We start from the raw sequence: 15,712 nt of genomic DNA on the forward strand, positions 1-15,712 counted from the left end.
GGTGACGGAAAGTGCAGCCAAAAAGCTATAGTTGAGTAAATATATGCTGCAATCAGTTGGAGTATGTGTCTCAAATAACAAGCACCAAAGCGCACACTCTAAAACTCCAATAGGCTGCATGGATAAATGTGTTAATAGGAAGCATTTTTAGCGATATTATTAACCGTATATGGAAAAAGCAGCATTTGCTCAACAAAACTATACTTCAGGGCTAGCAAAAAAACTCTGACAAAAGATGCTCCGTCCATGAGATTTGCTTTTAAAGGTTGCCAAAATAAACGAGCTACCATTAACAAACGAGAAGTCATGGTATCAAAAGAGACAAATTACATTCGATATTGGGATAAAATTGAGCATCAAAATTAAGGTGGTTGGTGATATACACTATCTGATGAAATGTGTCAGGGCATATATATATATATATATATATATATATATATATATATATATATATATATATATATATATATATATATATATAATGCTGAATTGACCACCAGATGTTACCAGAGGTGGCCCAGCCAGTATAAAAGAAGGCCCGGAGTATTGTGTTGTCAGCAGACAAACAGGAACGGCAGAACACGGCGGTCAGCAGAGCTAAGTGGCCTAGTGACCGGATGTGACCTGATAAAGAAATCCATCAGGGACATTTGAACCCTTCTGAAGGTGCCCAAGACAACTGTTGGTCGCGAAGAAACAACCACATTGCAACCGAGACCAGGCCGACCTCAAAGCACATATTTTTGTATTCAGTGCTAGGTGGAAACGTGTGGTTTGGAATGATGAATCACGGAAGTCAGTGGCAATTCGATACAATGGTTTGAGTTTGCCGATTACCTGGAAAATGATACTTTCCATCAACTGTGAAGTACGGAAGTGTTCGTCTTATGGTACGAGGGTGTTTTTCTTTTTTAGAGTGTGCTCTCTTTATTGCCATTAAGAAAACAGTAAAGGGTATGAACGCAAGTTACTGCACTTTATACTGCATACAGGAGAGGAACAGCTGAGACGATGGTTGTATCAGCATGGCAACACACCCTTTCATAAAGCAACAATTGTGACGTAATGGTTTTCTGACAACAACAATCCTGAAATGGACTGGCCTGCTCAGAGTCCGGATGTGGAACACCTTTCGGATGAGGCAGAACGTCGACTTTGCTCCAGATCCCAGCTCCCAACGTAATTATCTTTTTTGCGTCCGCCTCTTGAGAAAGAATGGACTGCCATTCCTCTATAGCAGTGGTTCCCAATAGGTGGTCCGCGGACCTCCAGGGCTCCGCGAGGTTTGCCAGAGGGGTCCGCAAGATGGTATTAGAATAAAAAATTATATTAAATATATTTAGTATGATAACAGATTTTTTGTTTGGCCGCTTCCAGCATGAGCAGAGCTTTCGCGAACGCTAACTTCTGCGTCTAGCGTCTTTCTAGAGCCAACTGACAGTAGCACACCTTGTATGAAATTAGTGTTTTCTTATTTTTCACACATGTCTACTCAATGCAATTTCAAGTGTAGTACACTTGAAAGACCAATGCACTCAGTTTTAATTTTCTCCTGTCATTTTCAGTTCATACTCAATTTTTATTTTTTTAAGGAGTTTGTTATACTAAACACCCAGATTTGATGACAAAGATTTTGAGCAATAAACAAAAATTTAACAATAACAATATGGCTAAATTGATAAAGTTTTAAGCTCAATATTTTTTCAATAATGAATATGTCAATATTCTTTCTAAGTACCAAAAATAGAAAACGTATGAAAAGACTCTTAATTTGGCTTTTTTAGCTACTTGATACTGTGATATGATGCTCGATGATGGGGTCCTCGAGAAAATTTTGTTGGGAACCCCTGCCCTATCCGGACGCCTCTTTGAAAGTATTCCCAGCAGAGTCCAGTCCGTCAGAAAAGGCAGACACACCAGGTATTACTGTTCGCTAATACATTTGACCAGATAATGTACACTTTCATACCAGCCTTCATGAACATGTATTTCAGGCATTGCTCCACACTGCTCGATGTGATATTCAAAAGCTGGTTGGTTGCATGATACAAGTAATACAGCAGTGTGTTTGTGTCATTGGGGTTCACAACTCGTACTGATACTGTCTTATATCCCGAACGGAATGAAAGTTGAATCACTTAATATGCTTTACGCGATGAAAACATCCACAAAGTTTAGTAATTATCGTAGTGCTGCTTCATGGTGCGACAGTTTCCCTGGACCTCTACTGTACGCTAGGACCTACCTGTTATTGGCACACCGAGCAGCAGGGGCAGCGCCTCGGCGCCCTGCACGAAGCCCCAGGCCCGAGCGAAGTAGCGCGAGCGCACGCTCTGCATGGTGAACACCTTGAGCGAGTAGAAGAAGCCGCCGAGGCAGACACCGTACAGCCACACCACCAACACGTAGCCGTGGTAGCCCTGCACCGTGCTCAGCGCCAGCAGCGACAGGCCTGCGAACACATATATCAAGCGGTTCCTCACACAAACGAGGAAGAAAGAAACAGATCGTAATCCCAAAATATTTCTTCAGTCAATTGGAAAAAGATTCGAATATTGCAACCAAACGGATCAAGCCAAGAGAACTGCTGGAATGTAATAAACCATAACAATGAAGATATGTGGCACAGTGCAACTATTACTGTGACGGTAAAGACTGTGTGTTTCCTTGTGGCATTGGCAGAAGTCAGCAGCTATCTGCTACGGGTTAGCACTGAAAGCTTAGGTGATATTGTTCCTCACGGTAGGGGTACATGTATTGGCCTCTGCTGTGTGAGGAAATTTTGAAAAGAAACTCCTAAGGATTAGGTAGTGAAGTGAAAGGAAAGGAAATGATCGTCAGAAGGACAGATTCAATATACAGGCTGCCTCACCTGCCCCTACAGTTGTGTTTTATGCAACCTGTTGTGTCTTCAAATACTACACACAACGTTTTTATATTCTCTCAATCACTACACGCACATTGTTAGTCCTTCACAAAAAAATGAACAGCACATTTTTGTAGAAAATTTAATGTAGGTGAAATTTTTACAGGGTATGTTTTGGCTAGAGGCCATAGATTCCGAATTATTTGAGAAAAAAGTAAAAAATCGACGTCTAAATACGCTTTTCTTCAATACGAGTCACACGAAAACCGTGGCTTCCACTGAAAATGCATCCCAGTACAAAATTTAACTACATTACATTTTATTAAAGAAAGTCATGTTCATTTTTTTCTGTAGGACTAACAGTTTGCATGTAGCGAACGAGCGAATACGAAAATCTCACCAGTAGTTTTTGGAAGGCATTCTGGGTTGCATAAAACCCGCCGGTAGGAGCAGCTGAATCACCCTCTATAAAAAAAGGCAGTTATGAGTGGCAAAGGAGGAACTTCCGTCCCTCCCCTCCCATCTCTTGTTGAAATCTGGAGTACAGAGTTTTTATTCAGTACAGAATTATCATGCATATCTAAAAGTGAGTGAACTGCCATATATTCTCGGTAATGCAAGTTTTATATGTCACCTATAAAATTTACTTCTTTACATGTAAGTAAGAAAAAACAATTTTAGAGTCTTCAGAGAACAAGACCTGTGATACTGTACAAGAAACTCTCCAGTAACGTGTCGTCATTATTATGGACGAATTGCTTAGGCCGAATGTGATCTCTGAGAAATATTGCACTGATTTCCAATATAACGACTGCTACAGTTTAATGCTCCATCATTAGGACGAAGTGATGCTGCATTAAAATGCGGAAGAACATGACAATGAATCAGTGGTAACCTGATAATGGAACTACCATATTACCTCTATTTATTTAGGGGAATGCAAGAAAAGTCCAAATTACGATCACAGGTAGAATTTTTAACCTTCATAACACGACTTCAGTCCCTTACTAATATTTCACTGTCAACGATGACAGACAGTTTCAATAGAAATTTGTAAATGCAAGGTGGCTGCACAGGTTTCAAGACCACTGCTAAGAGGGAGAAGGGCTATTCTTTCAGGCCTCAGGATCTATTGATTAGTTTGATGCAGTTTTCGTTTCACGTATATCCGAGTGCACAGCAGAACTCTACGAAGTTCACAAATGGACAGCTCAAAGTCAGCCTTACGCACGTACCTTGGCAAAACGGGACATACTGCCACAAACGTGGACCGCAATTTGTTATACACCATCAGGAGAAAGATCTGATTCTCAGTAACACTCCCATGACACACTTTAAATAACCAGATGGAAATGAGATGCTGCCGTTTTTCAAGTAATTCTCATTGTTTAAAAAGTGAAATGTAATACCTCGGATCCCATGAGACTTTTTTTATTCACTTTTGGTACCTTATTCCCTCACTATGTACACTCCTGGAAATAGAAATAAGAACACCGTGAATTCATTGTCCCAGGAAGGGGAAACTTTATTGACACATTCCTGGGGTCAGATACATCACATGATCACACTGACAGAACCACAGGCACATAGACACAGGCAACAGAGCATGCACAATGTCGGCACTAGTACAGTGTATATCCACCTTTCGCAGCAATGCAGGCTGCTATTCTCCCATGGAGACGATCGTAGAGATGCTGGATGTAGTCCTGTGGAACGGCTTGCCATGCCATTTCCACCTGGCGCCTCAGTTGGACCAGCGTTCGCGCTGGACGTGTAGACCGCGTGAGACGACGCTTCATCCAGTCCCAAACATGCTCAATGGGGGACAGATCCGGAGATCTTGCTGGCCAGGGTAGTTGACTTACACCTTCTAGAGCACGTTGGGTGGCACGGGATACATGCGGACGTGCATTGTCCTGTTGGAACAGCAAGTTCCCTCACCGGTCTAGGAATGGTAGAACGATGGGTTCGATGACGGTTTGGATGTACCGTGCACTGTTCAGTGTCCCCTCGACGATCACCAGTGGTGTACGGCCAGTGTAGGAGATGGCTCCCCACACCATGATGCCGGGTGTTGGCCCTGTGTGCCTCGGTCGTATGCAGTCCTGATTGTGGCGCTCACCTGCACGGCGCCAAACACGCATACGACCATCATTGGCACCAAGGCAGAAGCGACTCTCATCGCTGAAGACGACACGTCTCCATTCGTCCCTCCATTCACGCCTGTCGCGACACCACTGGAGGCGGGCTGCACGATGTTGGGGCGTGAGCGGAAGACGGCCTAACGGTGTGCGGGACCGTAGCCCAGCTTCATGGAGACGGTTGCGAATGGTCCTCGCCGATACCCCAGGAGCAACAGTGTCCCTAATTTGCTGGGAAGTGGCGGTGCGGTCCCCTACGGCACTGCGTAGGATCCTACGGTCTTGGCGTGCATCCGTGCGTCGCTGCGGTCCGGTCCCAGGTCGACGGGCACGTGCACCTTCCGCCGAACACTGGCGACAACATCGATGTACTGTGGAGACCTCACGCCCCACGTGTTGAGCAATTCGGCGGTACGTCCACCCGGCCTCCCGCATGCCCACTATACGCCCTCGCTCAAAGTCCGTCAACTGCACATACGGTTCACGTCCACGCTGTCGCGGCATGCTACCAGTGTTAAAGACTGCGATGGAGCTCCGTATGCCACGGCAAACTGGCTGAAACTGACGGCGGCGGTGCACAAATGCTGCGCAGCTAGCGCCATTCGACGGCCAACACCGCGGTTCCTGGTGTGTCCGCTGTGCCGTGCGTGTGATCATTGCTTGTACAGCCCTCTCGCAGTGTCCGGAGCAACTATGGTGTGTCTGACACACCGGTGTCAATGTGTTCTTTTTTCCATTTCCAGGAGTGTATCTTTTTAACATTCCGACTTATACTGTGAGCTAGGTTTTACTGTGTTCCCAGTTATAGTGTTCTACTGTTAAGGCACTCCCCACCCTTCGGATTTGATAATCCCGCCGCGCCTATCAAGTGCTGTGGTCTTCCATCGTTCACTAGCGTCTCCGGTCGTATGGAGATCCACGCAAGTTTAGTAACCAGCGGACCACCTCCAATACTTTACTCTTGCATAACGCACTACAGAGGATTATTTGAATTTCGTGAATTGGTATATTTAGACATTCAAGTTATGCTAGGTGGTTCATTAATCTGTTCTTCTGGTTCCTAAGCTTACGTTTAGAAATGGGCTCCTCTATTATCTGACATTTATTCTCGGTTCTTACTAGTTCTTGGTAAACATCTTAAATAAAATTTCTAACATGTGTGAGACTGGTTCTGATCTATCTTCCTACCACAGTTGCGAAAGGACGCTTTGTGAGTGTATTAGAAATTTGGTGTTGAACCTACTGCCTGCAAGGTAGGAAAATACCATCTCACGCAACCAGAGTTCAGAAGAGTGCAGCAGTACGGTCAGTGATGTACTCGTAATCAGGCAATGATATCAATGTCAAATCCACTGCAATCCTCGTACAGGAAACGTAATCGCTAACAGAAATTAGTGTATGGGTTCAGGCATAACTATGTATTAGCGAAAATGTTTTTACTCTAAGTATGACTTCATGACATATTATATTAGGTCTACAACTTCGCTTCCGCCGTTTTGCAATAGACGGCAGTAGCGGCATTGGGGTTCGGGCGGTTGGTCATAGGTGTAATACAATAAGCATCTGTAAGCATAATGCCATAAAAAATATTAGTCGATTAGTGATTGCATCATAATGTTATTCCCGATTAAGTACGTCAACTTACGTACCCATTTCTCGCCATTTGCGGGAAGTTTTAATTTTCAGCTTTAATATGAATAAATCTGAGGCTGTGTCTCTTAAAATGCTGGGTAATACCAATGGTGAGGGAACTATTAGTAGAAGAACGTGCAGAGAATGTTTTCAACGCCTTAAGAAGGGTGATTCTGATGTCGAAGACCGGCATGGCGGTGGAAGAGAGAACGTTTTCGTACCTACTGAAACAGACTAAGACAGTCACAGGACATCATTATCGAAAGCAATTGATGCGTTCGAGCCCAGCACTGAAACGCAAACGGCCACAATACAGCGATAGACACGTAAAGGTAATTTTGCAGCAGGTCAGTGCTCGATCCCATGTCGCAAAACCCGTCAAAATATGCCTCCCGCCGTATTCTCCATACGTTGTTCTCTATGACAACCAACATTTTAGATCAGTGGCATACAGTCTGGCTGACCAGCACTTCCGATCATATGAAAAACTGCAAAATTGAATCGTTTCATGGATCCCCAAAAAAAGACGGCCAGGTCTTCAGCCACGGGATTCGTATGCTATCCGAAAGATGGGAGAATGTAGTGGTCAGCGATGGTCAATACTATGAATCATATTTTTTTGTAAGTTTTTCACAATAAAGCCCCGAACTTCGAGAAAAAACCGCGGAAGCAAAGTTGTAGACCTAGTAATAAGTACAGGATGGTAAAATATTGATGTGAGGTGTTCACAACTGTGAAACGAAATCCTAACTATTCTAAGGTTCTTTAATAGTGAGATGGTTGAAGACCATGGTTGTGGATCGATAAAATACAAAAAAGTTAAACACAGTTGGGCCAGAGATATCAGTTAAGCTAAAACTACAGAATTAAAATGACCTTTTAATTGATTGTTGTGGGTAAAGAGGAATCAGAAAGAAGCACACAGTTAAAACAGTTCAATAACTTTAGGGTATAAAGCACTCTATAGCGGCTGATCGATCATTTTCATTAAATCGGATATCTCGCGTTTCTGCTTCACTTAAGCCTGATATGTTTAACTACACATTATGGTTGAATCTACAATAAAAAAAAGGAGGAGAGCCGGAGACGACCGCAATTCTGAGTGCCAACTGAATATCACTTTCTGGCATTGGGCGAGCGCACGTGTTTAGCTTTCATCGGCGGCAGCAGTGGCGGCTGTTGGCGCGAGCTGTAAACCTGAGAATCTATTCTAAATCTCTCTTGGCTGTTAAACTCTACCCTGATACATTTTCTACATCTGCCAAGAGTGACATACCAATTTGGCAGATGGACCGGCACCATCAGTGGTCTGTGTCCTTTCTTTTTGATCTACTATCGAGTCACGTTTATTCTGGGACAATTGCACACCCTAGAATGATATCGATAACCGAGCGAGGTGGCGCAGTGGCTACACACTGGAATCACATTTGGGAGGGTTATGGTTCAATCCCGCGTCGAGCCATTCTTATTTAGGTTTTCCATGGTTCTGAGCACTATGGGACTTAACATCTGAAGTCATCAGTCCCCTATAACTTAGAACTACTTAAACTTAACTAACCTAAGGACAGCACACACATCCATGCCCGAGGCAGCATTCGAACCTGTGACCGTAGCGCTCGCGCGGCTCCAGACTGAAGCGCCTAGAACCGCTCGGCCACAACGGCCAACTAGGTTTTCCATGATATCCCTAAATCACTCCAGGAAAATGCTGGGGTGGTTCCTGTGAAAGGGCACAGCCCACTCCCTTCCCTGTCCTTCCCTAATCCGACGAGACCGATGACCTCGTTGTTTGGTCTCCTCCTCCAAACAACCCAACCCAACCCAATGATACCGAACTGCACGCCATCTCCTCAGCTCTACTCACAGGGAAATTCTTGTGATTGTAACATACATTTTAAGATGTTTTCTCATCACAATTGGAAAAGTCACTACCTACAGATCCAGTGCCAACGAGCTACTATGCATTAAAGATATAGAGTAAATAAAAAAAACTTGAAAGTCATTTTCTACAATTTATGGGTATCTACAGAAGAATTTTGAAGTTAGTTGAACCATTAAGGTAAGGAATGAGCAGATTCTTCTCATAACCGATAAAAAAAGGAGCATATGAACACACTGACAATATGAATGGACAGGATGCTAGGACATGTGTTAAAACATCAGAGAATAACTTACATAGTACTAGAGTGAGGTGTATAGGGCAAAAACTGTAGAGGAAGTAAGAGAGGACAAGTTCATCTCTCTATATTTTGCATATGGAAAATTATTAAAGATTTTATTACAACCTGACACACCTTGAGCGAGACTCTAGAAAGTTAACAGCCGAGCAGATGCTGATGGAGCCTGGTGGGGCGCTAAAAGCATGAGGTATTTTTGTGACCCTTACCTCGTAGAAATGGCTTGTTGGGAGTTGAAAGCAATTGGCGGCAAGCCAATCCCTTAGTAAATCTTGCCAGACAGGCCCACAGCTGTACAGGGCAGATAGGGCAGCCCCTCATCAAGACAGGACTCCAGCAGAACAATGCCACGCTACCTGCCATAGCGCCAGCGGAAGCCTTAGCTGGGGCGACGGTCTCGACAGTGAATGAGTCTACATAGTGTAGTCCTAAACTGGGCATTGTGTGCAGAGTCAAGTGTAATAAAAATTCACAAGTTGTCATGTTCGCCGATAGTGCAAATAGGCCAGTGAACCACTTCCTTCAGCTGCCTCGGTTGTATAAGAAAAATCTGGTGTCTGAAAAATTTTGGAGACAGAATTTTTATTACAGCTCATAGCTAGGACTAATGAGCTCCAATGCACAGCCGATTTAGACAAAGATCTTTGAGACTGTATCTGTTAACTTGTTGCTGTGGGAAGAGACATGACTTCAGAAAAAAAGATCATCCCTTCCCCCTCTGTGAAAATTAAAAAAACGGTAGTAACTGGTGGTTTCCTTTCTTTCAGAAACGCAGGTTTCATAACTCTCGCTCTGGTTGGACATGAGTTTATGATGCCATGTGGGAGAGGAGAATTAGCGCCTCTAAAGCCTTGTGATTGGCTCAAGACAGGGTGAAGGTGATGTCGTTCGTGCACTTTGCAGGAAAACGAAATTATTTTTCTGGAATGGTGTGAAGCACTTGGGTGTGGGAATTTGGTCTGGTAAGCACTTCTGGTCGAAGCTCTGGCATGTGTGGTTGGTACTTGGGACCTGTCCTGGGAATTACTTCACTTGCGAGTAGTTTAGACTGAACAGCGTGTGGTGAAGTTCTTACTGTACCGACAGTGTGACTTTAAACGTCTCAGACTACTCGTTTGCCGAGGACACACTTATTCGTTTTTGGTTTACCAGTCTTGATGTTTGGTATCCTTGTGGGCTCTGTCGTATTTGTGAGACTAATTGGTCCTTGGTACGACCAGCAAACGGGTGTGTCACACACTGAAATCTACCGTGATTTCATGGCTCTGGAAGAGAGTATATTGTGATCTGTCTGCCTGATCGCTAGATCATGAGATTTTCGCATTTCTTTCGTGGCCGCGATCGATTCACAGGTGCTGCCTCCACGTCTCATCTCCGCCGCACACATCTCGCCAGCTGCAAGTTACATCGCCACACGAAACAAACAGGATAACGTGCTGCTGCTCCGGTATTGTCAGAGCGTGCAGATCTAAATCTTCACTTGCTCTCAGCTGCACCTATGTAGATAAACTTCAGTGGATTTGGTCAACCATAGTCTGCTCAGCGTCAGATCAATTCAGATTGCTTTGTCCACATTTTTAGGGCCAGATTACTTAAGTCATTTCACTAGTTAAACTGTATCTGCCACCCTGGATTGTTGTCCAGCGTAGTCTAAAATCACCTGTTATTTGTTTACGGTATTCAGTCATTAACCTGTTTAGCATAATTTTTGTCTGTTTTTGGAAAATAAATACTCATAGTACACTAAAATTTGCCTATTTCCTCTATCATTTACACTAATGGCCATTAAAATTGCTACACCATGAAAGATGACGTGCTACAGACGCGAAATTTAATCGACAGGAAGAAGATGCTGTGATATCCAAATGATTAGCTTTTCAGAGCATTCACACAAGGTTGGCGCCGTTGGAGACACCTACAACGTGCTGACATGAGGAAAGTTTCCAAGCGATTTCTTATACACAAACAGCAGTTGACTGGCGTTGCCTAGTTAACCGTTGTTGTGATGTCTCGTGTAAGGAGGAGAAATGCGTACCATCATGTTTCCAACATTGATGAAGGTCGGATTGTAGCCTATCGCGATTGAGGTTCATCGTATCGCCACATTGCTGCTCGCGTTGGTCGAGATACAATGACAGTTAGCAGGATATGGAATCGGTGGGTTCAGGAAGGTAACACGGAACGCCTTGCTGGATCCCAATGGCCTCGTGTCACTAGCAGTGGAGATGACAGGCATCTTATCCGCATGGCTGTAATGGATCGTGCAGCCACGTCTCGATCCCTGAGTCAACAGATGGGGATGTTTGCAAGACAACAACCATCTGCACGAACAGTTCGACGACGTTTGCAGCAGCACGGACTGTCAGCTCAGAGACAATGGCTGCGGTTACCCCTGACGCTGCATCACAGACAGGAGCGCCTACGATGGTGTACTCAACGACGAACCTGGGTGCACGAATGGCAAAACGTCATTTTTTTCGGATGAATCCAGGTTCTGTTTACAGCATCATGATGGTCGCATCCATGTTTGGCGACATCATGGTGAGCGCACATTGGAAGCGTGTATTCGTTATCGCCATACTGGCGTATCACCCAGCGTAGTGGTATGGGGTGCCATTGGTTACACGTCTCGGTCACCTCTGGTTCGCATTGACGGCACTTTGAACAGTGGACGTTACATTTTAGATGTGTTACGACCCGTGGTGCTACCCTTCATTCGATCCATTCGAAACCCTACATTTCAGCAGGATAATGCACGACCGCATGTTGCAGGTCCTGTACGGGCCTTTCTGGATACAGAAAATGTTCGAATACTGCCCTGGCCAGCACATTCTCCAGATCTCTCACCAATTGGAAACGTCTGGTCAATGGTGGCCGAGCAACTGGCTCGTCACAATACACCAGTCACTACTCTTGATGAACTTTGGTATCGTGTTGAAGCTGCATGGGCAGCTGTACCTGTACACGCCATCCAAGCGCTGTTTGACGTAATGCCCAGGCTTATCAAGGCTATTATTAAGGCCAGAGGTGGTTATTCTGGGTACTGATTTCTCAGGATCTATGTACCCCAAATTGAGTGAAAATGTAATTACATGTCAGTTCTACTATTATATATTTGTCCAATGAATACCCGTTTATCATCTGCTTTTCTTATTGGTGTAGCAATTTTAATGGCCAGTTGTGTAGATTGTCCCATCAGAGTTACCCTTTAAAAGACAGAGATAGGAAAATATCCAACAAATACCGCATGTGCTACTGTGAGACGAAGCTTTAGGCACAGGAGAGGAATTCGTGGTGGACCGCTTCATCCCAGTGAGAAGACTTACGACTGAAAAAGAAAGTGGCACATGCCTGTCAATCTTTTACCCTTTTAACGTATGTCTAACCCATAGAAGTGTTACCTGAAGTAGTACTGATGTTGGCTTACCGATGCCCGCCATGGCGGCCTGGCAGAGGTACTGCCTGGAGACGAGGCACTGGTCGCTGGCGCGCACCACCATCAGGCCGAAGCCCACGCAGCCCAGAGCCGTGGCGAAGCCCAGGAACGTCTGCAGAAGCACCAGTGCGCTGTCGTCGAGGCCTTCTTGGTACCCTTGTAGTGCCTGAAAACATACACATCCATTGAAAGTGAAACTTGGAAGAGCAGTTGAGCCAAGTGCGTAATGTCTTGAGAAAACGATGTAAGATGACCATCGACAAATGTAAAAAAAAAACGGGTAATAGGATATTGTCGAATTGAATCAGGTGATGCTAAGGGAATTAGATTATGAATTGAGGCAACTGAAAGTAAAAAATTAGTTTTGATATTAGACAGTAAAGTAATTGACAACGCGTGCGGTGCAGAGGATATAAAATGTAGACTGAAAATAACAAGAAAAGCGTTCTCAAGAATGAGAAATAAGTTAATACTGAATACAAATTAAAGTGTTAGGACATCTTTGTGAAGGTATTTGTATGAAGTGTACCGTTGTATGTGAGTGAAGCTTGGGTGATAAAAAGTTGAGATCTTTTGAATTGGGGTTTATAAAAGATTACTGATGATAGATGAGTGGAGCGAATAACTAATGAAAACAGACTTAAGGGAGCAGGGGAGATAAACATTTGTAATACAACTTTACTAAAAGAAAGGAGCACGTGACGTCAGGAAATCTTAAGTTAGTAATGGAAGTAAGTATGGGGTAAATACTGTAGGAGACAAGATCTGAGTATAGAAAGGAAGTTCCAGTGGGGGTAAGTTGCACTAGTTACAGGGTGATGTAGAGATTGGCACAGTATAGCATCAGACAGATCATCGGACTGAAGAGCACAAAAACACGTGTCAAAACAACATTGCAAACATTTAAGTGAATGCTTGAGAAAAATAGGGAAGATTCACGAGTGAATCGTTTTATCCATTCTAGAGCAATTAGATCGACACTTGACTGTAAGAGAATCCACACAGCCATGGAAGCGAAATTGTACATACATTTGTGTATAGTTTGGCGATACAGTTAGTAGACGACAGGATGTAGAAAAATTTCCGCTACCAGTCACAATAACAGGTTATCTATTTGTCACACGGCTGGTTTCGGGCTTGCGCCCATCCTCAGGTGTTTATACATTCACGTACATGTTTATATCGCTGGAGATCACTATATAAATACAAAAAAAAATTATTTGCTGGTGACTAAAGAGATACAAGGGGCGATGTCCCACTTGCACCTGTTTAGTCAGAAGCTAATATTTTTTTTATTTATACAGTGATCTCCAGCAATATAAACATGTACATGAATGTATAACACCTGAGAATGGGCGCAAGCCCGAAACCGGTCGTTTGACAAATAAATAACCTTTTATTGTGACTGGTGGCGGAAATTTCTCTACGCCCTGGAAAGGAACAATCACGGAGTTCAACAGCATCCACTATGGATAAAATTCATAGCAGACGATAATTCTGGTGTCGCAGACTGTGTGAAAACCTAACATGGTACTCCTGGCCACGCCCGTAGGCGCATCTTCTTCATTACTGTGGACACCAGAACTGATGACAAGAGGCCTTATCTAGCCTACAGAAGATGGACTTGTCAGTCTAAGTGTTATCTAGGGCTAGGATGATACCTTAAGTACTAGTGAGTTCCCCATCAGGGCACAAGAACTAATAAGTTTCCCATCAAGGGACATATTTTCTAGTACCTGTTGGAAATAAACTTCTGAAAGCTGTGGCAGGGAGCAACATATGACAGAGGAGTGCTATTGGCGAAAGAAGATATAAAGAGGTGAGTCTGCATTCCCAGCTGCGTGGCCTCGAAACGACCGCCCACTATCCCAGTCCCTGCCCTGACCGCGCCTAACGCATCGAATTCATCTTCTACTGCAGTCTTGATTCGACCTTGACTGCAGTACACTAGGGGCGATGACAGATTAAGGATGGGGCAGGATAAGAGAATATACTTGAATAAGAGTCGACTACAGACTCAGTTCAGTAGGTTTAGTCTGATGAATCAACGAAAATACATTAATAATGAAACTCAAATGCTTGAACGTCTTAAATAGGCACGGAAATTGGTGACAAAAATTCTCGGATATTACTTGCCAGGGAGACTACGTTCGGTCAATCAATTAAAACAACATAAATAATCGGAGGAGACAAACAAATTTATGAAATAAAAATTGCAACTGAGGGTGAGCGAGAGATACTGTCCACTGAAGGGATGTGGCCGCATAAAATTACAGATTGCAGATTATCTTAATTATCTTAGTGCGGGGAGGGGAGGGGGTGGAGCGCATGTAGGCGTCAGCGGTCTGAAGGCGATCGTAATTACGATTTGTCATCATCATTGCGGATGAATTGATTTTTCGCAGCTAGCCACCAATAAGACCGGTGATTGCTTCTCCGAGAAACGGCTCTCTATTATCGACCATTTGGTGCATTAGCGCTTAGTTAAACGGTACCAACATGGTATCAAAATGGTAGGACCATTTGTTTGGGCACTTACTATACCAGCCACCGAAACCACATCTTGACTTCAAGAGAAGAACCAGTGAGGCAGAGCTCTTGCTGTGGCGACTGTTTAAAAGCTCATATAACGACAGGTAGCGCAGAGGGCAACCGAGAGCAAACGATAACTCATTCCCATATTTGGTTGTACAATTCTGCTTATTCATTTTCCACATCTAAACCAGAGAATGGAGAATTTTCATAGCCAACTAAAAAGTGCGTATGTAGATAGCATTGGGCACGCTGCTTAGTTTGGTTGCAAGAAACTCACTTCTTCTAACAGCCAGAACCACTTTTCCAGAATTTCTCAGGTGTATTCATACGCAAAGGGTCATTCAGACCTAGCACAAACAGTTTCTCTACAACGGTAAATTCCATATTAGTGAAAATGAGTACTTTCTGAACTGATTGCAATTTTGGGCACCGGAGCATCATTACTGTCTATTTGGCATCTCGTACGTGTTCGCGGCACATACAAAATCAATAACCAAATTAAAGTCAAAATTAATTATTTCATAAAGGACTATCACTGATAGCCTGAATGGCTTGTAATTTCTAATTAACCGCATTATGATATGGCGATAATAGTGTGCCATTAGTGGAGATTGTGCCATCACACAGAAAATCGCCAATAAACGTGCCTGCATTTTGCTCATGCGGTTCACTGGCTGCAAAGCCTAAATATTAAGGCGTTATCGTCATGATGCTTGTAACTAGCAAAACAGAGCAGGAGGCGAGCAGTGGTTGTTCCCGACAGAGCGTACCGGCGCAATGGTTAGCACACTGGACTCGCATTCAGGAGGACGACTGTTCAAACCCGCGTCCAGCCAACCTGGTTTAGGTTTCCCGCGATTTCCAACGGCACGGCCGCTTTCCTTCTCAGTCCTCCCCTAATCGGAGCTTGTGCTCCGTCTCTAAT

At 43.9% G+C, this 15,712-nt stretch overlaps 1 protein-coding gene across 1 annotated transcript in view; it reads right to left on the reverse strand.

Moving 5' to 3' along the window:
- LOC126159673 (monocarboxylate transporter 12-like) overlaps positions 1-15,712 on the reverse strand; it is a gene marked incomplete at its 5' end in the record, with an annotated part of 113,343 nt that overhangs the window by 2,322 nt on the left and 95,309 nt on the right. The window contains 2 exons of the mRNA XM_049916567.1: positions 2,246-2,452; positions 12,244-12,418. Of these exons, the coding sequence (XP_049772524.1) occupies positions 2,246-2,452; positions 12,244-12,418 (382 nt within the window). The remainder of the gene's footprint in view (positions 1-2,245; positions 2,453-12,243; positions 12,419-15,712) is intronic.

The sequence above is a fragment of the Schistocerca cancellata genome, chromosome 2 (assembly GCF_023864275.1).
Source record: "Schistocerca cancellata isolate TAMUIC-IGC-003103 chromosome 2, iqSchCanc2.1, whole genome shotgun sequence".
Classification (NCBI taxonomy): domain Eukaryota; kingdom Metazoa; phylum Arthropoda; class Insecta; order Orthoptera; family Acrididae; genus Schistocerca; species Schistocerca cancellata.